The sequence below is a fragment of the Triplophysa rosa genome, linkage group LG6 (assembly GCF_024868665.1).
Source record: "Triplophysa rosa linkage group LG6, Trosa_1v2, whole genome shotgun sequence".
NCBI classification, from domain to species: Eukaryota; Metazoa; Chordata; class Actinopteri; order Cypriniformes; family Nemacheilidae; genus Triplophysa; species Triplophysa rosa.
Window position 1 is genome coordinate 2,049,522 of NC_079895.1, and position 26,482 is coordinate 2,076,003.

A 26,482-nucleotide genomic window follows, 5' to 3' on the forward strand; every position below is an offset into this window, starting at 1 on the left:
TTATCTTCTTATGACCGAGATATTGATAAAAAAACATGTATTGTAAGGTCTATGCTGACAACTACTAGCATCAGTGATAGTCGATCACATCCACTTACCGGCTATAGACAGAATGACCACGACAAAGTCGAAGACATTCCAGCCGATGGTGAAGTAGTAATGTCGTAGCGAGATCATCTTCAGCACACATTCACCGGTAAACAGTACTATAAAGACAAGATTGATCCAGTACAAAACGTTGGCTTTCTCTTTGGACTGACCGTCTGCTTCCACCATCATGGTGACCATGTTGAGCCATATAAGAACCATGATGAAAATGTCAAAGGCCTGATTGGTCACAAGGTCAAAGACGAATCCTTGAATCTTGTTCTGGAATAAATGTGAGATCAGATGAGCATTTCTCAAGAGATGTACGAACAGATAAAGAAATAAGTTCAAAAGGTTGCTTACCGTTGGTCTCGGAATGGGTTTTTGAGGTTTCTTGGAGCCAAGCTTTTTCATGGCATTGTAATATTTCTTCTGCTCTTCTGTCATGAAAATATCCTGACCTCCAAAGTAAAGAAACAACACAGAGACGTCATTTTGGAAAGAACACTATACACAGTTTTATTTAGGATTTTTTAAATAACCACAATGATTTTAAAATGAATTTGAGTAAGTTCATATAAATTTATTAACTGAAATGTGGGCTGTGGCTATATTGACAGCATATCCTCAAAGCTGGCATGGACTCCATAAATGATCAAATAAACGTGCAATCCCACGTAATCCCTGTGTGATTCTTTGATCATGTGTTTCAACAAAAGCAAGAAACTCTTACCATTCACATAAAAGAGCTGAAACAGTCAATTTCACAGATTTGCTTAAATTTGGTTCCTTTAATGTTGCACACTCAAGTCACAGACTTTTAGACCACACCGTACAGAAGTTCTACATCCGACACACCTACATCCAGACAACAGACACACCCACATTACCTGCAGACAGACACGCCTACATCTAGAGAACAGACACACCCACATTACCTGCAGACAGACATGCCTACATCCAGACAACAGACACACCCACATTACCTGCAGACAGACACGCCTACATCCAGACAAGCGATGCACCCACATCACCTCCAGATAACAGACACAACTACATCCAGACAACAGATGCACACACACCACCTCCAGACAACACTATGTATAGTGTTCCCACACCACCTCCAAACAACAGACATGCCCACATCCAGAAAACAGACACGCCTACAACCAGACCAGACAACAGACACACCCACTCCACCTCCAGACAACAGACACACCCACACCACCTCCAGACAACAGACACACCCACACCACCTCCAGACAACAGACACACCCACATTATCTCCAGAAAACAGATACGTCTACATCCAGACAACAGACACACCACCTCCAGACAACAGACACACCCACACCACCTCCAGACAATAGACACACCCACATCACCTCCAGACAACAGACACACCACCTCCAGACAACAGACACGCCCACATCACCTCCAGAACACAGTCACGCCCACATCCAGACAACAGACACGCCTACAACCAGACAACAGACACACCCACCACCTCCAGACAACAGACACACCCACACCACCTCCAGACAACAGACACGCCCACACCACCTCCAGACAACAGACACGCCCACACCACCTCCAGACAACAGACACGCCCACATCACCTCCAGACAACAGACACGCCCACATCACCTCCAGAACACAGTCACGCCCACATCCAGACAACAGACACGCCTACAACCAGAAAACAGACATGCCCACACCACCTCCAGACAACAAACACGCTCAGACCACCTCCAGACAACAGACACACCCACACCACCTCCAGACAACAGACACATCACCTCCAGAAAACAGACACGTCTACGTCCAGATCCCCAGAAAACAGACACACCCACATTACCTCCAGAAAACAGACACACCAACATCATCTCCAGAAAACAGACACGTCTACGTCCAGACCCCCAGAAAACAGACACACCCACACCGCCTCCAGAAAACAGACTATCCAACATCCAGAAAACAGAGATGCCTACATCCTGACAACAGACACAACCATCTAAAGACAACAGACATGCCCACATCCAGTCATCAAATATGACCACACAAAAGACATAAGACAAGACATCCTATGGACATGATTTAGAAACAAACAACTGTCCCACTGTCAATCTACAGTTTATATAGATACTTATCTTTTTCTTCTGCTGGTTGAAGTTGTCAATAATGACACCAATGAAGAGGTTTAATGTGAAAAAAGCTCCAAGGATGATGAAGATGACGAAAAACAGGTACATATACAGATTAATTTCATAGTCCGGCTGCTCGTCGACCTACAGGAACAAAACGAATCACTATGATGTCTATCAAATACATTTGTGGTGAAACGCTTTATAGTTGATGGAGCCATTTACAAAATATCAACCAAAAAACACTTACTTTGCGTGAGTCCACAGCCGCGTGCATAATGGGCATCCAGCCTTTAAAAGTGGCCTTAAAACAGATCAAAACAATAATGAGACAATTTGAAATAAAACCTCTGAAGATCACTTACCAGTCACATCCCAACATCACAAGTGAGTGTGTTCTTAAACTTATTAAGAATCTTTACACTATGACCATGGTCAATTTAAGGAAAAAGTAAATAAACAAATTTATTAGGTTTTCTACACAATTGTGAAGCAGCATTGTGTATTCATCAATACATCAGTATCTGTTGCGCTGCCTTTACATTGTGATATATAAAAAAGTTAATAAAATGAGTAAAATAAGTTAATATAAATGATTATGAAAGAAGTGCTGTGAAACTCACGTTACAATACAAAACAAAGTTAGTTAGTAAAAACAACGGGAACTGTGACCTGAGATGAACTAAACACACACATTTTCAGTTATCAGTCAATGTTGCACAACAACACCGTGTCTCAACTCAACACACGGCTTGTTCTAATGGGATTTAAATCATCCAGTGTGGACGAAATGTAAAATTATAATGAGTTCTATTGCGCCGCGTCGGTGTTAGTCTTAAGTCGTAACAGATGTAAGATCTTTATTGTCATCCGTACTCTGCTACAATGAAATTAAAAAAGTTTGTTTAGTCCTATCGAGAAAGATGGGATGGAGGGGGATGAGAAACAATAAATGACCAGATCAAAACACTATCATATACTGTTGAGGTCACTTACCACCTGCAGAAGGGCCAGATATCCGTTTCCTACGTTGTCAAAGTTAATCTTAACATTTCTCCAGATGGTTCCATTCAAGTTTTTACATTCAGTTATATTGTTGACTATTGAAAGAGGCAGCCGTTCATTTGAGGTTGCGTTCACACATTGATAAAATTTTCCGGCGAAGAAGTTGACACCCACAATGCTAAAAATCAGCCAGAAGATGAGACACACCAGCAGAACGTTCATAATGGAGGGGATGGCGCCCAGCAGAGCGTTCACCACCACCTGTGTCCACAAAAACATCACAACGTATCACATAATTCATCAGAATAAAACGATACATACATTGTATATACAGTATATACTGTATATATATATTCTGTTTATTTGCTAAATTCAGAATTTTATCCAGGTTATAATTCATGAGTGTGAATTGAACCCCACAGGTCACTGAATTGGAAGAACAGTAGCGGAATTTAAGTTAAAATACACGAAAGAATTTGATTGGACAAAACATTCAAAATGTAAGACTAAATGTAAAATTAACAAAAAGTTTACATTTAAGGAAACACCAGCAACAATCACTTTAACACTAACACATTAAATTAAACAACTCAACTAAAACTCTATTTTCATGGGGTGTCTAAATGAAATATGCACAAATACTTCAAATATATCAAACACTGATGATACTGAATATGATTTTTTTTATTAAATCTTGAACAAAATCTTCACTTTGATGATTTTAATAATCATTTAATAATTAATATTAATATTACTACAATAATAGAAAAGGGAGAGATCCTTAATTAGTATGAATATTTAATATTCATAGTTTTTTTTAACAATGGTATATTTTTAATGTGAAAATGTAAAAACATCTAACGCAAGGCAATATCACTAAAAAACAAATATTTACCTAAAAAAATCCATTATTTTGTATAGATTTTTAAAGACGATATTTCTGATATTTCATGCTTATTCTTGACTTTGGAAATTGTGTCTATAGATCTTCTGTAATGTGCTTTTGATATTAGATTTCATGACGTGAGATCTTACCCTCATTCCCTCAAAACGTGACAGAGCTCGGAGAGGTCTGAAGGCCCGAAGGGTTCGGAGAGATTTGATGGCACCTAACTCGGAGATCTCAAGGGCGTTGGCCACCAGACTGATCAGAGAAACCTAGACACACACACACACACAAAGATGTAATCATGTAGGATGTAGGAGAAAAACAGGGATGTGTGCTCTCCTTCCGCACATTTCTCATTGTGGTTTCTTCTGGGAAAATGGCTTTTCTAATGTAGAAATGGTCATTTCACTCACTCAGTTTCTGTCAAACATCATCTCTCCAACATCACACACACACTGTTCCAGACGCTCTCACCAAATGGACACACACTGTTTACAGATGCATTGCCACTTACTGAATGTGGTAAAAGATAAAACTAATTTATTTACAAATTTAAAGGAACACTTTGCCTCCAAATAAAAATCGTCTCATTAATAACTCATTTTTACCCCATTGTGATTGAAACAGAAGATTTTTTGTCACTGTCCAGGAATAAAGACGTTTTTGTTTTAAGGCGAACTGTTCCTTTAAGAGTCTGCTGCACACAGTTAGTCAGATGATGTCATATTTATGAAACAAAGCACCTACATCAACAATAATAAAGTCCAGCCAGCACCACGCATTGGTGAAGTATTTGACAAATCCATATGCGACCCATTTCAACAGCATCTCAAGAATGAAGATGTACGTGAAAATTTTATCCGCATACTCCAAAATGATCTTAACATTTTTCCGTGACTCGAGATAAATGTCCTCAAACGCCTGCAAAACACATGCAAAATATAACACAGGTACCGTATGATGAAATACAGCCATTGACACTTCATAATCTTCTAAATTCATTATATAATTCATTATCAAAAGTACATTAATGTCACAAAACAAATAAAAAGTAAATCCACTAAAAAAATAGTAATGAATGTCTCATGAACATGGCATTCAAATAAAAAATTGGTCACTTTGGATCAACCAACTTTTTGCACATTTTTTAAATTTATTATTATTTTAAGCAAATAAAACCAATATACAGTATATATATATATATATATATATTACATTTTTTAAGCATTCCTCTTACCAGAGCGCCACTGCTGAGCAGAATCATAAAAACGATAAAGGTCTCAAACCAGCTGTGTTCCACTATCCTGAAGCATGCTTGTCTCAGCATCCACCAGGTCTTCCAGAAGCCCTTTTCAACATTCACCTGACAGCACGGACACCTCTGGACACACCCTGCAGAACAAGAGCAGCATTGCCTTTCAATACGCAAATACATTTACACACTTTTCAATTTTCATCTGCACGTACCATGGTATGAATGATTGTAACCAAGAACATTGCTTTTATAACAGTTTTATGGCATTATTGGACCCATCAAAAAGCCACAATGGCCCTAGTCAAAAAGTCTATCCCATGTATGATATTCTGAAGATAAGATGAAAAACATCACCAGCTGTAAAACAGGCTTCTGGGTCTGTAGATCGATCCGGCTCAACCTCTAAAGACCCTTCTCCATCTCTAGCATGTCCAAAGTATCGGAGATCTACCGTGCTGCCCTCAGAAGAGCTCGCATCCACGTTATCCAACTTCTGCAAAAGAAGCACATTCACAACACGTGTGACTATAGCAACTATAGTCTCCGTGGAGAAGACGGCGATGTCTGTCAATCACTTTGTCTCGGTCATTCAACAAGCGTCAGAAATGAAGCTTGGCTTGAGTCACTTCACAAGCTTACATGTCTTTTTGATCTACTTTTAGACTAGAACTAGCGTCTGAGCAATTACACATACACTAAATAATCTCCATATACACTAAATAATCTTCATAAACAAATATAGATGTATGCTGTGATCAAATTCATCCACAACCACTATGGGATTACTTTTGTGTCAATAAAAATGAACGCAAATTTAAAAAAACAAACAAAAATATACAATGAGAAAGAAAGAAAACACTTTGATAATGAAAACAATAAACTCAATTGCAAGAATGTGACATGATTTTCAAATAAACTTTCAAATTTAGTTTGCGTTCATTTTTGTTGACACAAAAGTAATCCCATAAACCACCTGATCTTCTCTGATGAAGAACAAAACTGCTCGAGTCCTTATCTGACCCGGACATTTCTGTCTAACAGCATCTCAACAGTCAGTGCCTAACACGGCCGAGGGCTAAACAATAATTCAATTAGTTTGGATTTGGCACTGTAAAATAAACTGAATTCACAATTGTTATTATTCAATATTTAACGTCTGTAAGTGTTACTACGGGAGAAAAAAAAAGATATAATAACAATTGACACAAAACATAAAAACATTCGTTCAGGAAACATCACACAGCGTTAAGAATCAAGTGTATATAAACGATTGAACTGGGTTATTTTTGCACATACAGTGAGAAGAACTGTAAATTCAACAGTTTAATGACAACGTTGGAGGATATCCACAAGTTTCCGGAGGGCGCTAGTGTAAAAATGAAAGTGGGTAAAACTTCCGGTGAAGCGGCGGAAGTAGTGTTTTGCACTAATTGCAGCATGGAATAACTTATTCTGATGACAGAAAATGAGACTGGATTCATATTTTGAATTGCAATACTGTTGGTTTCATGTGGGCAACTATTAAAAACTAATTTCGAAACTGATGAGCAACACCTGCTGTTCACGGCTGCACTTGCAACCAGGCGAAGGTTATTTCGCGTCTTAAAAAAAGATCGCTTCACACACCGATCTCAAGTTAAGATGGACTGCTCCCGTGAGGGACTTCACCATTTTTAAAAGACGAACTTTAAAATGTGAACTGCTTAGCTCAAGCAAATAGATAACAAACATTAAACATTACTTGTACTCATAGTTTAAGAGGAGGGTTATCCGTTTTAAAAGAGAGTGCAAATAGAATTCATGTAACGTTAATCATCAAAACACTGCATGGAGATAATAAACTGGATTTACAAGGATTCCTTACTGTATTTTACCGACGTGTTGTCAAAATCTGTTGGACTATATCACATCATGTGATGTGGACTTGGACTACATTTCTCATCTGGTATGCTTGGTGTAGATATTTCTACATCTTAAGAGAATGTTTAAAAATGTAAAAAGGCAGCTTTGGCACGTGATCTTTAGTAATGTTATAATGTTTGTCAGATTTATGATACGTGCACGCGGCCCGTGCAACCCTTTGCAGTTTGCTTTTAAATACAAAAAAAATGATGATTTACCACATCTTTAAATAGCACACAATCGACATCATGTAAAGATATTGAAAACCCTCCATGATTTTCAAATTGCTCATTGGTTTACGGTCACAACAACCGAATCAATAAAGTTGCTAAATATCCGTCGTCAAGTATTAAAATCATCATCTATTCCTCTATAAAGTAGTGGACAGAATGCTGATGCAGTTTATAAGTGCTGTCAGTGTGTAAGTTCACATTCTGCTATAAACGAAACGCGCGCAAAGCATCATGGGGCGTAGGAAACTTGTGGATAAATGGTTAGAATGTAGACGGTTGTACACTAACACAGCGCACCCTTGTTTTCTAGCCGAAAGTAAACACACACATTCACACTCAGCTTTAAATAGCAGATAATGGGATCTGCTTCTCTGACCCCTCTCTCATAAAGGGTCCGATTACATAAACGTTGACGTAATCCTCAAAGCACTTACGGCAATTACCTCAACCTGAGAGAAACTCGACGCTGCATCGCAAATCTTGAAGGTCCCCCGTGATGTCATAAACAAACATCTCGATTCTGGGGCAAATTGTCATCACTGATGGCGACAAACGGTGATGTCATTTGCCCATTTTTCTGGGCAGTTAAAAAAGTGGGACACATCAAATCTGGTGGGATCAATTCTGTTGCGCACCTCCAGGTCAACGTACCGACCACTTCAAACAGCAGACCACCTTACCTCTTTTTCGTCCTCGGGGTCCGAAGAGAGACTGCTGAAGTCTTCAGTGTTCAGACACTCGAATTCAGACTCCTCTTCAGCTATCGGGACACTGACGGTCAAACTCGGGTTGCTGATAATATGCTCGGTTTCCTTGTCAATGTCTGCCAGCGAGGATTTTTGAAACAGCTCCACTGCGGTGTGATCGTTCAGTTCCCTGCTGCCCATCCTGTGCGCGATCCCATCTGCCGCTTTCTTTTGCTTCTTTCTCCTCACACAGCCGCTACAGAAGAAACGGCGCAGGCTGACTTTGACGACGGCGAACGCCGTCTTGATTCGACCGACCGCTATCTGCAGGTTGTTTTTCTCGGCTTCGTCTTCAGGGACAGCGAGATTGTCGGCACTGAAGGAGCTGAGCAGCAGAGCGAGGAACAGGTTCAGAACCTGCAAGGAACACAGACGTGACGGAAACCAATGACAGTTAGCGTACGACTTGCGGACGAGGAAACAAATGTGTTGCGTTTATGGAAAGAAACATGAAGGAGAACTTTATTGCTCAGAGCTTTTGCAAGAACCAAATTAATGCTTTTGTTCCGAAACAGGTTTCCCCAAACACACACAAAAATCGTACTCGTGTTCTTTTTCAGAGAACCAGACCATACGCACCACCAGATTTCCGATCACCATGACCATCATGAAAACGATTAAACACATGGGCTGTCCCGCCACCTCCATGCAGTCCCACATGGTCTCGATCCATTCGCCGCAGAGCACCCTGAAGACGATCAGGAACGAGTGGAAGAAATCGGACATGTGCCAGCGAGGAAGAGTGCAGTCGCTGGAAATCTTACACACACAGTCACGATAGCTCTTTCCAAACAGCTGCGTGCCCACCACGGCGAAGATGAAGACGATGATGGCCAGCACCAGCGTCAGATTGCTCAGGGCGCCCAGCGAGTTGCCTATGATCTTGATGAGCATGTTGAGCGTCGGCCAGGACTTGGCTAGTTTGAAGACCCTCAACTGTAACAATAAACAGGATCGACAATGAAGTATTTTATTGCTGGCATGTTACACTTTTACAGCTAATCTGATTAATCTGATGAAATAATTCTCTCATAAATAACAGACCCTCACGTCATCCCATGTGTATACGAGTTTCTTTTTTCAGTTGAACACGAAGATTTGAATAAAAACGCTCACTTTATTTACAGCTTGTATAGACACTGTAGGTCCTAGTTTGTTAAAGCTTGGAAAAGCACAAACATCCATCATTTAAGTAATCCAAACGAATCCAGATATAGAGAATTTTCCCCTGCCATCACGCCGCGCATGCACTAGGGTTAAATGTTAAGGGGACTTGAGGGAAAAGTGTCGTCAAAATGATTATTATAATTAAAAAAGACACTTTAAGAAACTTTAGATTCAAGCAAAAAATCAAGTAAGAGTTATGTTAAATTGAAATATATGCCACCACGGCATTAAACGCGAACGAAAATTGAACGAAATCAAGTCCCGCCCAAACATTTTTGCTCATCTCACAAATTGTTTCACTCGGACACACGTCACGATACGGAAGAAAAACAATCGCTACTTCCGTTACATGCCGAGTTGAAAAAGAACGCGCTTTATGGAGCAGACGCGGCTTAATTCATCTGTAGCGCCCGACTGAGCTAAATTTACGTTATTTTAGATTAGATTAGATTCAATTTATTGTCATTGCACATGTACAAGTACAAGGCAACGAAATGTGACCTCTGCATTTAACCCATCCAGAGAGTAGTGAACACACGCACAGCAAGTGGTGAACACACGTACACCCGGAGCAGTGGGCAGCTATCACTGCAGCGCCCAGGGAGCAAGTAGGGGTCAGGTGCCTTGCTCAAGGGCACCTCAGTCGTTACCCGCCCTGGGAATCGAACCGGCAACCTTCTGGTCATGAGTCTGACTCTCTAACCATTAGGCCACAACTGCCCCCTAAATTTACGTTATTTCTATTAAAAAATATATATTTTCGTGATTGTAAAATAGTTCTGTTGAACTAGTTGTAAAATAGTTCAACTAATTGTAAAATAGTTCTGTTGAATAAAATAGTTCTGTTGAAAGAAATAAAATACAGGGTGGATAGAATTCGTTTAATACGCCTCTGGCCGAAATATAAAAATGTTAAATACAGTGTTTAGAAAATAAATGGGGGACCTCCAACTGTTTCTTTGAAACTGCGAAGGCCGCCTCTGGTCACAATATACCAAAATTGACAATAGCAGCAATATTACAAACCGTGATTGCGCTTCTCAATTCATCCGGCAGTTTTCTCAATTCACACTCACCAGTCGACACGGCCTGAGTAAGCCCATTCCAGACAAGATTTTGTTGAGGCAAAGCTCCAGAAGACTCAGAGAGACAATGATGCTGTCAAAGATATTCCAGCCTTCCTGAAAGTACATGTACGGGTCCAAAGCAATGATCTTCAAAATCATTTCTGCGGTAAAGATGACTATAAACACCTGTAGGCAAGGAGATGATCCCAATCATTTTGGGAAACAAATGAGTATGAATAAAGCATTTTACTGTTACATGCCGACTGAAATACTTACCAGGTTCCCGGTCGAAAGGATGTTGGAAAAACTAGTATCCATGGGATAAAACTCCATGGCCATAAATACTGTGTTTATCACAATACAAATGGTGATGAAGAGGTCTGCAAAAGGGTCCATCACAACCGTGTGGACAATATCCTTGATCCTCAGCCAAGTCGGGGAGCAATCCCAGATCATATAGTTCTCCGCAAACTCGTAGCTCCAAAGCACACACTTCTGCTTCCACACTTGCATGGCTGCCACATTCAAAAGAGGAAGAGAGCATGTAAAAGCCATATATTTTAGGAATATTTCATTATAAAATATTTGATTCGTATTTAGTATGATGCTTCTCAATTTCCTAGTGTTCACTATCAACTCATGTTGAATGAAAACACCAGAACGAACAAGCAGGAGAATAAACAACATCAGAAGATTTTCGGGGGAACTATGCTTTCGATTCTTTGCCTTACAGTCAGAGGGATTGTTGGAGCCGCTGGCCACGCTCAGAGCTCTCTTCCGGACTGACTGGTCATGTAATAAAGCTCGTGCGAGTCGCTGCGAGTTGCATCTTCCTCTGTATTCTTCATCTGTATCTGCCTGTTAAAAGACAAGCCATCAAAAGTATAACTATAGATTTTCACACATCTACTCTGCCTTTTAAAGTGATAGTTCACCCAAAAATCAAAATTCTGTCATCATTTCCTCACCTTCTTGTCAATTCAAACCTGTATGACTTTCTTTCTTCTGCAGAACACAAAAGAAGATATTTTGAAAAATGTTAACTTGCCCCCATTCACTTGCATTGGTTTTGTGTCCATACAATGGGTGAATGGGTGCCGCAGCTGTTGGGCTACCGACTCTCTTCAAAATATCTTCTTTTGTGTTCTACAGAAGAAAAAAGCCATAAAGGTTTGAAGTGACAAGAGGGTGATGCTAGAATTTTCATTTTTGGGTGAACTATCCCTTTAAGGGCATCATGTGTAAAGGCCTTGCTGCCTTCTTATCCAAAATGTAAAGCATGGTTATTCAAATCTTCTCTCGAAGATCCATTTTTCCTCATTAAACGCACCTAAGCAAGCTATGTAAGGCTTTTAGGATTGCTGTAATCTTGATGTATAAAGGGCTAATGAACGACATACATTTGATTTGGAGAACATTGGAATGACATGCTTGAAGCACATGCTTCACTAAACACAGAACCTGAAACACTTGTGGAATGGAGAAAAAGTGACAACTGTATCTGTATTTGCGTTTTTCCAGGCTAACCATCAAGTGCTTCACGTTTTGTCTTTTCACATCATGCATCTTGTTGGTTTTGTACAGTTGCATGATGAGAACTATCACAGATACATGCTTTCACATGCCTTCAGAAATTTGACTTCGATAGATCACTCGATTATCAAAGTAGACACCACAAAATTTGAAGGATGTGCAAAATTGAAGCATCTGTAATTCACAATATTTGTACAGTTTGATTTGTCCAAGTCCATGCCTCAACTTTTCACACATCTCCCACCGCAATCATTCAAAAACAATCTACAGATTCCGTCGGGGCTGTGAATAATAAAATAATGGAATATAAAGAAAAACAATAAAATAATGAATGTACAAGGCCAAACAAAGAGAAAACTCTCCAAAGAAAGTCAACAGCACATACAGCACGTCACACGGCAAGCAAGGTTTGTGCACGGAAACGTTTCCGCCTTACACAGAAGTCTTCAAACATGGCTCTTTTTCTGGACATCTCTGGCGTTAGCAGTCCAGACGGGGAGTTGGGCATGGACGAGTCCCCTGACACCATCACTATGCCGTTGCTGTCGACCACGTAGCGCATCTTTCCATTAGAGGGAAGCAGCACACGTGGCGTCAGGCTGCCTTGGCTAACATTGCTGCACAGACGTTCAGAACGAGGCGGAAGAAAAGGCGAGTCCCTCCGGCTGTCCGTCTCCTCGCACACGCTCCGCTCGTCGTCCGCATAGTTGTTTTCGGAACGCACGCGGCCACGGAAGCTGAAGACGCTAGATTTGCTGTCGCGCCGTAGAGTAAAGACCGAATCTTGAACGCTTAAGGGGGACTGGAGAGATACACAAGCCTCAAGAACAGTTTAACATAGTCATGCTGAACATTATCAACTAAGGTGAAGAAGAATAAGGAAAACAAATGCACAGAATGGTCATAAAGAAGGAATTCTTGTGAATCCAATGACTGTGGAAAGGAAAGTTGAGCGGGTGATAATAAAGGGAGGAAGTTTCACATCTCTAATGCTGAGAAACTCAACACAACCTAACTAATTTCAAACCATCCAATTGGAGCAAATGAGGATGAGATCTAAAGACGCATATACTATACGTGTGTTATAAATCTAAAACCACACAGATGTTACTAACCTGACGTGGAGATGTGCAAGTACGTTCATATGAGCGACGGTTGTTTCTGTCTGGAATGTTGAAACTTGTCTTTTTAACGCTTCCGTCCTTCTTCGAATCGTCGTCTTTCTCCTCCTGACGCTGCCTCTGTTTCTTGCGGTTGCGTCTCTCTTTAGCACTTTTGGAGCTCAGTTTGGAGTTGTCGGAAGAACTGTCCGTCATCCCTCCGCTGAGTTCCTCAGACTTGGACGCCGCAGCAGCCGCCTGTCGATCATATAAGAAAACCCACGCAGTCACTAAAGCAACAGTTCGTAAAGCTTAGAGATACCCAACCTGAAGAGTAAATAATTCAATTTACTCAATTAAAGGTAAGTAAATACATTTTGGTGTACAACTATTCCTTAAACATAAGGTGACATTTAAATATCAACTAAATATGAACTCAGGAAAGAAAGGCATCATTAATCACATTATCTATTATAGAAACGATCATGTTTGAGTGAACTATTTCTTTAATCATAGCGCATGCACTTCGAGAATGCACCTCTTCCTCCTCTTGTCTCATGATCTGCTCGATCATGGAATTAAACTCCTCCTCTTTCTTCAGTGCCTCGTCGATAGTGGCTTGGTTCTGTTCATCGTATGCCATGGCAACCACAGCCAGAATCAGATTCACCAGGTAGAAGGATCCCAGGAAGATAACCAGCACAAAAAAAATCATGTAGGTCTTCCCTGCGGCCCGAAGAGTCTGTAAGAAAAGCTCACGATTATGTTTTTTTGTTATAAGTGTGTGCGAAACACAGGAAGACATTCAGAAGGGTTGGCGGAAACTTTTGTGGCAAACGTTTAAAGGGATAGTTCTATTGCATTTTGCATGCATTGTATTTGTTTTCCCTACTATGGCATTAAATGGGGGGTGAGATCTGTTTGGTTACTGACATTGTTCCAAATACTGTATCTTCCTTTATGTTTGCAGAACAAAGAAATGTATACAGGTTTGGAATAACCCAAGGGTGAGTAAACCATGACAGAATTTTCATTTTGGGGTGAACTGTCGCTTTAAGGAATAGTTCACTCCAGAAAGAACATTTGATGATAGTCTTTTTTTAGAGGAGGTTCGACAAGGGCTCTAGGCCAACTTGATGTCCGCATTCACTGTCATTGTATGTTAAAAGCAGATTGAGCATTTAAAGGGGGCATGCAACGGAGTTTCATGCATTTTGACTTCACACTGTTAAACGTGCTGGCTTCTCATGCTTAACATGGTAAACTTGTCAAAAAACGAGTTGGACGTGTGACATAGTATTTCTGTGCTTGATACACTCCCCCAGCGCTCCAACTTGTTTCGGAAAGTTTTTTATAAGTCTGGATCCTGTTATTCCTTTTATTGGGCAATTCCCTCAGAAAAGCACGGCAAGGCGAAAGAAAGAGACCGCCCACCCGCCAACCGACGAGCGAGGCCCACTTAACATCAAGATTGGCTGCGCTGTGTCAAGATTGGCTGCACTGTGTCAAGATTTTTTTAGGCCTGTTTAGGTGTGTCAGTTTGTTCACGGCATTTCTGTGATGGATGTGGATATAATGCTGGGTTTGCAGGTCGTTTGAAACTGATAGATGGAGCGGTCCCAGTGCTAAAAGATGCCGGACATGAACCACATGCGGAAAGTGAAACTAAGTCATATCTGTGTTTTGTTGGCAATCGGCGTGTACGTGTATAATGTAAACAACACGAACTTATAGTGAATCAATAGTTATGCAGGGATAATGCGGTGAAGTAGGCTATTGTGTGCTCGTGATTTAATTCCTCCACCTGCACACCCCCAGGAGCTCGTATTTTTCCGGAAATAATCGTACAGCTGTATCTCTCATTTATAAATATGATCAAACTAAATACTCTTCGAAGACATGAAGTATGCAATACTACTCTATAGGCACTCAAGATTACTATGAGATTGGCAGAAACGGCGTGTGTTATGGCAGCTTTAAGCAAAAAGGGGTTTCAAAAAAGAATGTCAATGACAGAAGTATGCAAACACACCTGTTGGTAAAGATTCTCCCAGAAGTCTTGAGTCATCAGTCTGAATAAGGAAAGAAAGGCCCAGCCAAAGCTATCAAAACTGGTGTAACCATAATCTGGATTGGGACCTGCTTTAACACAGTAAAATCCTTCGGGGCACTGCCTGAAATATACACGAGACATACAAACTTAGCGCACACGCGACTCTCACCAAGGTTCACGAAATGATCTGAAATCCAGAGCTTACCCAGCATCACGACTTTTTCCACAGATCACAGCATCTCTCTTTCCTGGCAGGATATAATAGTTATCTAAAGGAAAAGGAGAGAAATGTTAAAATATCCATAACATAATTTAAACAATATGCAATAGTGCATTAGGCTGTGATCTAAAAAAAATGACTCGGAAGATTTGAACTTGAGCAGAGAACACTGTGTTAATTTAATACGTTTTTAATACTTTTTCTTTTGTTATATAAAGCTGATCATCCAAGTAACTTTTGAGATGGGGTGGGGTGGGGAACGTGTTTTGTACACAAAGGCGCAGGGAGCCACCCCATGCAAATAAGCACAAGGCCAAAACAGTTCACAGATTGGTGCACCATATTTAATAACATTTCTTGTCAACTACCAGTCATTAGATTTAATGTCTGGTAAAACTTTACTCTGACAGTCCCCCATGTCAGCTTATTCCCCTAACCCCAATAGCCTACGAATCCTCCAATGAGAGTTAGTTGACATGTAATTGCAATGTTACTTATAATTAGTAGAATGTCTAAAGAGGACTACTGAAATCAAGCGTAACCTTGTTTAATAACAAAACATTAATGTCTTTTACAAAGTATTTTAGTCTGCAGTAGATTACCAAATTCCCCTCCTAAGAGTCAGCGGGAACCCCTTCCTCCTATTCTTGAATTTGCACACTCATATCCTGAATGATGGCTAAAGGCATGCGTCTGTATCAAATTTTCATATCAAGATAATTGCTGTATTATCACTATATTGCATTATATTAAAGGGGTCATATGACACGGCTAAAAGGAATATTATGGTTTGTTTTAGATGTAATGCAATGTGTATACACGATTTAAGGTTCAAAAACGTTGTATTTTCCACATACCGTGCATGTTTGTATCTCCTCTTTGCTCCGCCTCTCTGAAACGCGCGGATTTTTAACAAAGCTCATGGCTCTGAAAGCGAGGTGTGCTATGATTGGCCAGTTAACCAGTGCGTAGTGATTGGTGGAATACTGCAAGCGTGTGAGGGAAATGTAACGCTTCTTACCATATTTGGAACATCAGGCTCCTCTTCAATTGTACTGACAGGTACGCCCACCTTACTTGCGTATACATTTGGGCGGTCTCAGTCAAATCAGACCACCAACTGATGTAGATTTGTGGGGGTGTGGTTGCACGAGGCGTTTCAGGCAGGTCTGGATGAGCATTCGCTTTTAGATAGAATGCATCTTTTGTTCTGACACTTTCATTTGAACAATTTTACGTGTCTAATACATGTATGGGCAACTTATAACACACCAAAGACACAGAAAAACACGTATTCGCGCCATATGACCCCTTTAAAACTGAGTTGAAAACCTTTTTCCAGATTTTTATCATAATATAAAAATGTGATACCAAGACAGCTGGAAGTAGACCCTTTACACATCACTTTTAATTCTGCATATCCATCAAAACTAGCATGAACTCACCAGGATTATTAGAATAACTTTCCCAGCAATAATCAGAACTTTGGTTACAGGCCACATCCCAGTCAAATTGCAAAGTGACATTGAATGTGGAATTGGGTGGCATCCGCACGCATTTACTTCTTAAACATCCCATGAAGAGTTGGAGTCCAACCAGAGCGAAGACGCTTAGGCAAAAAAGGGTCAAGATCATCACGTCGGACAGTTTCTTTACTGACTGGATTAAAGCTCCGACGATCGTCTTCAGCCCTGTGGAGAACACAAAAACACTGTCACTATCCAGCTTTCGGTAACATTACTACAAAAGAAAAGTAATAGCATTTGATTTGTAAAATAACATCAAATGTGGCAGAATAAAAAGCTGAAGCTGTCCAGTTAGTAATGGAAGACGTTTTTCATGAATAGAAAATGTAAAACAATGACCGTATGAAAACATGAAAGACACTCAATGCACACAAGTGAAATCATATCACGAAATGCATGGATCACAAACGAAAGCAGAAATGATTCTTTGATTTCTTGAAGTTTCATTGTTTTTAAATATTTGGATTACAATGCAAGGTTTACAGATGTGAGTGTCTTGCTCAATTTAAGCTAAAGCAGTACATTCAGAGCAAACTATATCTGATGCTAAACTTCTTAATTTGTTAGAAATAATCTGATGTTTTTGTTTGTGTCCCTCAAGTTACAAATAATAAAGAGAAAATGATCACATTCAAAGTTTTTCATTTGTAAAGTATAATGTTCACTAGCATTGCTACTCTAGACCGTCAAGCTTAAAGAAAGCAGCCAGCATTACACTGATCTACAGTAACGCTAGCATCTAACATCTCACCTGGGATGACCGATATAGTTTTCAGGGCTCGCAGAACTCTGAACGCTCTCAGGGCGGAGACCTTACCCAGATCCACAAACTCTGTAACGTATCTGAAACATGGAGGGTGGGCAGTCTTACACTATAGAACATACAAGACACAGGAAGGTCAAGACGGCAGCGGTCTAGGCCTGCTAGATTTATTAAGTCTGTAACAAACCTGCACGACCGCATGGCTTTTTAGCATTGCCAATACCCTTTTTATACCTTTCTGCTTTTCTTAGTGATCACAAATATGACATGAATCTGAAGATGACAATTAAACTGCATGGATTATGTAGTGTTAAAGGTGAAGTGTGTAATTTCCACCCCACAGTCTGCACCATGCATTTCCCAAACTAGTTAACCAAACAGTTAGCCTGCAACAAATGTTGAAATGCTGCGACCATTAAACGAAAAGTTGTAATATTTGAAATGTGACCCTGGACAACAATACCAGTCTTATGCTGGGTTCACACCAAATGGCAATTAAGCGATTTGAGTGAGCAAATTACATACAAAGTCAATGTAAAGATGCGCATAACGTGAACTCGCGGCAGGCGATGCGAATGACACAAATTGGGTGGCGCGATTGCCGCGAACGCACGTCAATCTCGTCTTCCGCGAAGGTTGAAAATATTTGTCAGCTTGCGTCACTCACGCGAAAATAACGAACTTTTCCCGCGAGTAATAAAGAGCGTGGAACGCGATTGTTCACGTTTGGTGTGAACCCAGCATTAGGCCAAATTCGCATTTCACGTCTAAAAACGCTAGCCGTGCCACTTTCTCTCTTCAAATGACCCGCGCGCACGGCACTCCAAAAAGTTTAACTATTTCGCGCACAGCACTCCAAAAAGTTTAACTATTTCCATCTTGGCGGTGCCAAAGCGCCTAGAAAATTTTTCGCACCGCGTCATCCCCTATTTGCGCAAAATGTGAATCGGGCCTTATGGATTTATACACCACCTGAAAGCTGGAATCTGAGGGTGCAAAAAATCTAAACATTGAGAATATCGCCTTTGAAGTTGTTAATTAGAGATGCTGTAGCAGGCTATGGCTAAGAAAAAAACAGGTTTGTTTTAACGCTTTCTGTTGGCTTACCGCTGTAATGACGTTGTGGAGAGTAGATAAACCCGAAAGCTGAAACTCTAAGCTTTACATAGATACCAAACTTGAGTGGGTAATTCTCAAAGAGCGGGCAGCAGCGAGTCTGTAGGCGTGTTTCTGGCCATTTTTGTGAGCGATTTTGCGGCATCCAATCACAAAAATAAAGTTTACGCTAGAAATTTACAAAATATCTTCATGGAACATGATCTTAACTTAATATCCTAATTATTTTCGGTATAAAAGAAAAATCTATCATTTTGGCCCATACAATGTTTTGTTGGCTATTGCTACAAATATTCCTGTGGTACGTAAGACTGGTTTTGTGCTCCAGGGTCACAGAAAAAAAGGTAATGAGGTACAAGAGACAGTATTTTAATGTCAAACTACTGACATCACCTTTAAGCAATCAAAAATGAATTGATGATAAGTTTGTCCTCAAGAGCAATGTAACCTCACAGCCAGCCGGACATTTAGACATATTACAGGAATACTTACGCCATGACTATAACAATAAAATCCAACCAGTTCCATGGGTCTCGAAGGAATGTGAACTTGCCCACACAGAAGCCCCTGGCAACAATCTTTATGAGCGCTTCAAAGGTGTATATCCCAGTGAAAGCGTACCTGTTAAAACCAAGAACAACTTGCTTGTACTGTACAGTATCCTTCGTTGATCTACAATGTAAAAAAATAAAATAAACAGAGGTAGAGATCAACTTACTCTAGATTCTTGGCCCAATCCGGGGGTTGTGTGTAGGTCATGAAAGCGCAGTTGGCCAATATAGTGAACATTATAAACATGCTAAACAATGTGAAAACAGTTAAGGAAAGTATACTGTACTGGTGGGCAAATATTTAAAATAGCATCCATTTGAAATTGTTATTTTGCAGTAAGGTGTAAAATAGGTTTTCGAAGTGCACAAGGCTAAATATTTTAAAGATCTTTATTTGGTTTGTATAACAAAAACTTTTTACAATCTACAACTATTTACAGACAAAAATCTCAAATGGTTTTGCTTAAAGGGGCAATGAATTAAGACCTCAATTTTAACCGGAGCTTTTGTTATATAAGAGGGAATCGTATTCAAGCGAACATCCTGTAAGTGTCAGCTGAAATTACAGCTGTTATTGACACCAGGCTCAGTGAACGCCAGGTCCTGGAATGCACGACATATTTTTCGGCTACAGATTCGTTTTGTCCGTCAGTTTAAACTAAACTGCTGATATGCTCCATCACACAGCGCTCTTTTGCTGTGTTGCCATGTTTGTTATTAATATACGCTTTTATGCTTGTTGTTTGGTCTTAGATCAAAAAGTCTCGGCACTTAGGTCTTAATAAATGGTCTGTTGCGGAGTTTAAGAATTTTTGGTCTTATAAAATATATAAACAATTTGCATTTTAAGTTTTGTTTTTGTCTTTATTTGCTTATTTTTTCTGTGAAGATCTGGCAACCCTGTCACTTTAGCGAAGGGCTCTCGAGGGCGGCTAGCCCCGTGTCATATGTGCAAAAGTGAGGACTTCTTTCACTGTTATTTTTATTTAGAGCGACCAAGCAACAAACATGCAACATTGTGCAGCGCCTGGTTGTGGAAGAAACATTGAGCATTTGTTTGCATCATTTTACCATGGATTCCTTTGTGAACAAGGCGCTGGATTTGCAGAGAGACTAAAATTAAAAAGCAGTGCTGTGCAGTCAATATTGGATCCGATAGGAATGGCGCAGCAATCTTATGTGAGTAAAACATATTTGTACTATGCGTCACTATTGCTTTGTTAGAGATCGCTTGATATGCCCTGATAATGTGTAAACTAACGTTACGTGTCTAACCAAATTCACAGAAGGCTCCAACTAAGTTTACTACGCAAGCTGCTATCCAATCATAGCAGTGGGCGTTTACTCCCAAGTCTTCTATGCGGCACGCCCATTAAAACCGAGCGTTTCTCCAGCCGGCCTCAAAACCAGTGTAGAAAATAACCTATCACTTATTGATTTTGATGTTTTCGAATGTAAAAACCACGAGAACGTCATAAGTAGACCTCAGACAACAGTATAAAATAATAAAAACGGCCAGTTCAGTACACCTTTCAGGAGGACCAATACTTAACTGATCATAGTACACATGCAAAAGAATTTCTCGGAATAAAACACTGAAAAAAAAAGATGAACATTATTATTATTTTTTTATTTTTTATTTTTAGATTTAGATTCAATTTATTGTCATTGCACATGTACGAAGGTACAAGGCAACGAAATGTGACTTCTGCATTTAACCCATCCAGAGAGTAGTGAACACACGTACCCCCGGAGCAGTGGGCAGCTATCACTGCAGCGCCCGGGGAGCAAGTAGGGGTCAGGTGCCTTGCTCAAGGGCACCTCAGTTGTTACCCGCCGGCCCTGGGAATCGAACCGGCAACCTTCTGGTCACGAGTCCGACTCTCTAACCATTAGGCCACAACTGCCCCTTTATTATTAATAAAGCCCCTTAATTAAATTAGTAAAGCCCCTTTTGCTTTACATTACGATATATTCATTTATACATTTAATTTCTCTTTTTAAAAGTTAACAGGCTTATTTATTTTGCTAACCTAACTAGAATTATATTTTAATAATTGTGTTAAGCATGAGAACCTCCGTCTTACGGCAAAAACATATGAAACCCATCCAACACAGAAAAACGGTATGCATGCAAGCATAAGATAACGTCATTTCAGCCTTTGTGAAGGATATGAATGTACCAAAATCTTGATTGATATTCTCCTGAAAGGGTTAAAGGGACTGAAGATGTACAAGGCAGGAGTGGCGTTGAACCGGGTGATTGCATTTTGTTTGTTGACTACTATAAAAGTCTAAAGAAAAGGTAGATGAAGATGACCGTAAGGGATGTTTACAGAAGTGTCAAACAACATAACACTCATTTATATAACAAAGATAAACTCACGGTTTCATTTCTGTAAAACTGGTCCAGGTCCTCCAGCAGTGTGGAGACCATTCCTCTGGGAACTTCTCCATAAATAATCGGCATTTTTTTGCCAGCCTCCAGGCCGCTGTTGGGTTTCCTTTTGGTTCCATCGTCCTTACTTCCCTCCCGCTTGACTTTTGACTTCTTGCCGTTCTCCTCGGCGATCCTGCCCTCGATGGCCTTGAGAGATTCACGGGTGAACAATCGGAGACTTTTTGGTCCTGGTGGAGTAAACGTCTGCGCCATCTTTTCATCCTGAAGCTTCAGAGTGATTCTCTACACTTCTGCATGAGATCCGACTGGCAGAACCACAGACGGAGAGAGGATGAGAAAGAGTGAGCGGGTAACTCATGGTATACGGTATGGTAAAGCTTTCTACATGATGCATCTGGAACCACAAAACAGCAATTATGAAGTGATGGACACGCCTATACTCAAAACCATCATATCAGAAACAGATCGCTCTATGAGTCAGGGGCTTTTTGCAGCCCATTCCAGTTAAAAACATTGTAGTTTCGGTTACTACAGAAAAATGCCAATGCACGCATGGTGGTCATGGGTTTGTTTTCCAAAACAGCATCCAAGATATACAACATAACATATGCTAGTCAACCAAAACAGATTGTGATTATTTGATATATTACACAAGCCCTGCGTTCCTTTCTATCAAGCTGCACACCAAGCCAGTGTTAAAATGAAGAACACGTGTTATTCCAGGTTTTCTTCGGAAAATGCTCAACATTTGTGACAAAGCTCGTTTTTCTGCACTTTGACTGAATTACTTTCTCAGTCTGTCTGCGACCTAGACCAGAATCAAAACAAACAGTGTAAAACCAGCAAAAAACTCACAAGCAATGTCGAAACTCCCAACATGCGAGAGACACGCAGGCAGACATGCGTCTACTTGGAATCATTAGCAGATATCATTTCCTAATTCTATTACCGCGCCATAATTTGTCTTCAGGTCACTGAAAAGGAGACATCATTTCCTTCACATATCAGACTTTACAAATCACATTAAAAAAGACAAGTGGAGCAAGAACAGAATCATGCTCAAAAAACAGCACTCTTGTCTAGGGACATTCAATGTCTGCAATTCAACATGACACAGGGTTCAGATTATACGCTAAAGCAAACAAACCACAGTTTACGCGGTTTACAGAAGAATGAACATTGCGCTGTTCAGTTTGGTCATTTAGTCAGCGGTTGCTGCAAGCCTATAGTCTAGTTTAACAGGCTGTAGGGAACCTACTGTACATCTGTTTATGTAATAGACAATAAGAAGCCAGTGTTCTATAGTATCAGTACCAAACAAAGATTAAACAATGCAAACAAATAGGGCCGCCACACAATACTGAAGAAAAATGTAATATAACTAACGTGGTATGCATTCAATGCTTCAAGTTTTACAATTTGGACTATATTAAAATATAATAAAATACACGATAACCTACATGCATTTCACTCTGCATCCATCTGAAAATTTGCCTTTAGTTTGAAGGATTAAAAACATTCAGTGGCACATTAGCAACAAAACATATAGGCTAATTCTGATGTATTGTGCACAATGTGTAGCCTAACAAATAAACGTTCATCAAAAAACGTATATCTTTCCTTTAAATTCAACAAATGTCGTATCTTAAACTAACCCTGTAAACACAATTTATATCTAAACGGTCTGATGTACTCCCAAGGCTATTAAAATCGAATAAAATAATGTGAAAATCCTATTGAGACTATTGTATAATGTGACCATTTTACTTTCGTTGAAATGATGCCTAAAACAATCAAGCCATTTAGAGCAAACAGAGAAATACGATAAATGTTGTCAAAAGACATTTGTGACATCATCGAGCTGTTTGTAAGAAATGTACCGTACTTTCCGGAGTACGCGAAGGATGTAATAAATCCAGATGATTATCTGTAGGCTTTGTCCTCAGAGAGATTAACAGGTTGTTGAACACATCTGTACTCTCAGGCGATTCAGCGGATCATTTTAATTAGAGGTTGAGCGGTGAGCTGACGGGTCCAGATATCCAACATGAGCCAAAATAAACTTCAAATAAAGCCACGGGTCAACAATTAAAATTGTGCTGAGGTTTCTTCAAACTACACATGATGCTCATCACACAATTACCATCGACAATAGAAACCTGACTCTAACTCAAAGCCAATAAATCTCTCTTCATGACAAACTGACTCTGTGAGGCTTTTGAGAAGAGGTAAATAAACCAGACAGACACTGGGAAAACAACACCACATGGCAGCTGTTTTGCACTTTGATTCATTATTAGTCACTTAAAACTTTTCATTGCCATCACACTGAATTATAGTAGTAGATGATTTTAAACAGTAGCTTGTGCTTATAATTCTTATTTCCTTCAGATAAACAAAAATGATGCAAAATGAATACATGTAATATTTAGTATCTTTGCCATCAATAATCTCTGTACCTTAGAGTAAAATGATTAAACACAAATAACATGAGTTTATGTTTACAGGAAGAGCACATACTGATAAAAGGCGTCACCTGAATGCACTGCAAGTCACCTAGGCTAGAAGAATGAATTTAAAGCACCAGTTTTGTCACGATTTGCGGACAGAACACAGACAGCAGTGAAGGGGTTAACAGAAAATATTTATTAAAATGTAAAACTAAAACCCATGATGTGGGAACAAACACAATAACAAAAAGACTTCTCAAAAAGGCAAACAAAAACTTACCACTGGGGGCAAACCAAGACCTAAAGCAAAAACAAACAAAACTCACAATAAGGGACAAGGCAGGGACGGGGCAAGATATTCTAGACAGGGACTAATCATAAACAGGGTACGAAGAACAAACCGACAAGGGACTAAGAGAAACTGGGGCTACAAATAGGGAACACTAACGAGGGAAGTTAATAAGGGGCAGGTGAGGAGAATCAAACACTAACAGGAAGATTTACACTGGGCAGGTGAGGGGAATGAAACACTAACAGGAAGATTACACGGGGCAGGTGAGGGGAATGAAACACTAATGGGACAATGACGGGTAAACAAGGGGGCCAAAGCACGAGACAATAACACAGACACAAGACATAACACACAAGACATGGTACTGTCATGACCCTGTCCATAAAACTAGAAATTTCAAGACAAGGAGGACAGGACCATTACATCTTTACACTTTTTGGGGAAATTGATTCTATAAAATGCATCCATTGTTTTTTATTCATTCTACACTCTAAATAAATACAATTGCTTGCAATGTTAAAATTCTCCTCACCTTTCTCTCTCAGTGTCTCTCTCTCTCGTTTTCACTGTTCCTTTGTTCAGGGAGGAAAAACATGCTTTTTCTAAGAAGTAAAGCCACAACCACAAATACTTTCAATCAAAAACCATTCCTGAAATGCACAGGCACTTCCCATTGTTTCCTGTTACCTCATGAACTAGAACATTACATTTCCCAAGTGTGCCTATAGACTGGGGTGGACTAAAACCTTCCTAGAGCACTTAGCAGAATGCCTCTGAATCACAAACCATGCACAATAATGGACACACACTATTCGTACTATATTTTTGTAGCCTATGCCTGCTGACATGTTGTAATGCATTTATTTTTAATGTTTTATTTAAAAAATAATAACAAATAAATTAATAGAATAACATAATAGACGTTTGTTAGCTGAGGGGTAATATAAATGTAATTGTGTTGTTCTAAAATACCCACAGAGAACGTTTCTAATATTAATTTTAAAGGCAATTGTTCGGTCATCAATAGTTTAAAAAATGTTTTGATATTACAGGTTTTTTAAAATTCAAATATTTTAATAAAATACAATATGGGCGATACTGTTCGCCGAACATTCTTGTGAATCTCTACGAATGATTCGCAATTTGATTCTCTAGTGAATTGCAAAAAAAAAGACGAGGCCCGGCTACCTGTAATTCCGACCGATGTAAAAGGGGAGTGTTTCAGAATCCTGATTGAAAATCATTATTTTGTTTTTTTGTTTAACGTTAGTCCCGCTAGTGGTACAGAAACAACGCGTTTTTTCAAGGTGGCTGTGATGTCACAGAGATATGTGTGATTTTAAGAACAATTTCAGAAATATCTGAGATAGTAGGGTGATTTTTCTTAGTATATTCTGTAAAGTCACTTACAGCACTTCTAAGCCACTTGCTGGCATCGGTAGAAAACAGATAAACGATCAAACCGTTTTAGTCCGTGTAATACAATCCACTGCATCACAAAGTGAGCATCATTTCTCGTTTTATGCAACTGGTGAAAACGAGCTTAATATTATGACTGACTGCTGAGGAAACATCTGATTTAATTTCAATTGGCGTCTGCTGGACTGTTGGGTGGGCAGAAAATACAGACTGAACATTATAGTGGATGAAGGGAGCTTAAAGCGCGAGACGATTTTGCACGTGCAATATCGTGCAACATTTATTAATTTGTTATTATTTCTCCTCTCGCACGTGCAATATGTCCTGCACTAACAGGACAGTCTGCATTAATGCTATGTGAAAATCTTAAAGAGCACGTGCATAAAAAACAAAAACAAATCTCGCACTAGCACAACAGACAGATATGCTTAGAATAGCAACTCGGTAAACGCTGAATGAACTATTTTTATATGCAAACCAGTATCCTCTTGCACCACGTCAGGAATCAATCATTGGAAAATTGAATGTCCAGGGCGTCAACCATGGGCAGCAGCATGCACCCT

At 39.8% G+C, this 26,482-nt stretch overlaps 1 protein-coding gene across 2 annotated transcripts in view; it reads right to left on the reverse strand.

Moving 5' to 3' along the window:
• The window catches only part of scn1laa (sodium channel, voltage-gated, type I-like, alpha), a 31,188-nt gene that overhangs the window by 3,336 nt on the left and 1,370 nt on the right, over nucleotides 1-26,482 (reverse strand). Inside the window, exons 2-26 of one of the 2 annotated variants that reach the window (XM_057335856.1) lie at nucleotides 21,744-22,063; nucleotides 21,533-21,651; nucleotides 19,525-19,614; nucleotides 19,299-19,427; nucleotides 17,679-17,770; nucleotides 16,847-17,092; nucleotides 15,387-15,450; nucleotides 15,161-15,302; nucleotides 13,667-13,870; nucleotides 13,144-13,386; nucleotides 12,465-12,830; nucleotides 11,227-11,353; nucleotides 10,772-11,010; nucleotides 10,505-10,681; nucleotides 8,841-9,197; nucleotides 8,196-8,618; nucleotides 5,735-5,873; nucleotides 5,363-5,517; nucleotides 4,873-5,046; nucleotides 4,272-4,394; nucleotides 3,228-3,497; nucleotides 2,482-2,535; nucleotides 2,238-2,375; nucleotides 451-555; nucleotides 99-369 (exon numbers count right to left, since the gene is read on the reverse strand). In XM_057335856.1, the coding sequence (XP_057191839.1) occupies nucleotides 99-369; nucleotides 451-555; nucleotides 2,238-2,375; nucleotides 2,482-2,535; nucleotides 3,228-3,497; nucleotides 4,272-4,394; nucleotides 4,873-5,046; nucleotides 5,363-5,517; nucleotides 5,735-5,873; nucleotides 8,196-8,618; nucleotides 8,841-9,197; nucleotides 10,505-10,681; nucleotides 10,772-11,010; nucleotides 11,227-11,353; nucleotides 12,465-12,830; nucleotides 13,144-13,386; nucleotides 13,667-13,870; nucleotides 15,161-15,302; nucleotides 15,387-15,450; nucleotides 16,847-17,092; nucleotides 17,679-17,770; nucleotides 19,299-19,427; nucleotides 19,525-19,614; nucleotides 21,533-21,651; nucleotides 21,744-22,010 (4,714 nt within the window). In that variant the 5' untranslated portion in view covers nucleotides 22,011-22,063. Of the gene's footprint in view, nucleotides 1-98; nucleotides 370-450; nucleotides 556-2,237; nucleotides 2,376-2,481; nucleotides 2,536-3,227; nucleotides 3,498-4,271; nucleotides 4,395-4,872; nucleotides 5,047-5,362; nucleotides 5,518-5,734; nucleotides 5,874-8,195; nucleotides 8,619-8,840; nucleotides 9,198-10,504; nucleotides 10,682-10,771; nucleotides 11,011-11,226; nucleotides 11,354-12,464; nucleotides 12,831-13,143; nucleotides 13,387-13,666; nucleotides 13,871-15,160; nucleotides 15,303-15,386; nucleotides 15,451-16,846; nucleotides 17,093-17,678; nucleotides 17,771-19,298; nucleotides 19,428-19,524; nucleotides 19,615-21,532; nucleotides 21,652-21,743; nucleotides 22,064-26,482 lie in introns of those variants that run through there. The other variant, XM_057335855.1, reaches the window with a different exon arrangement.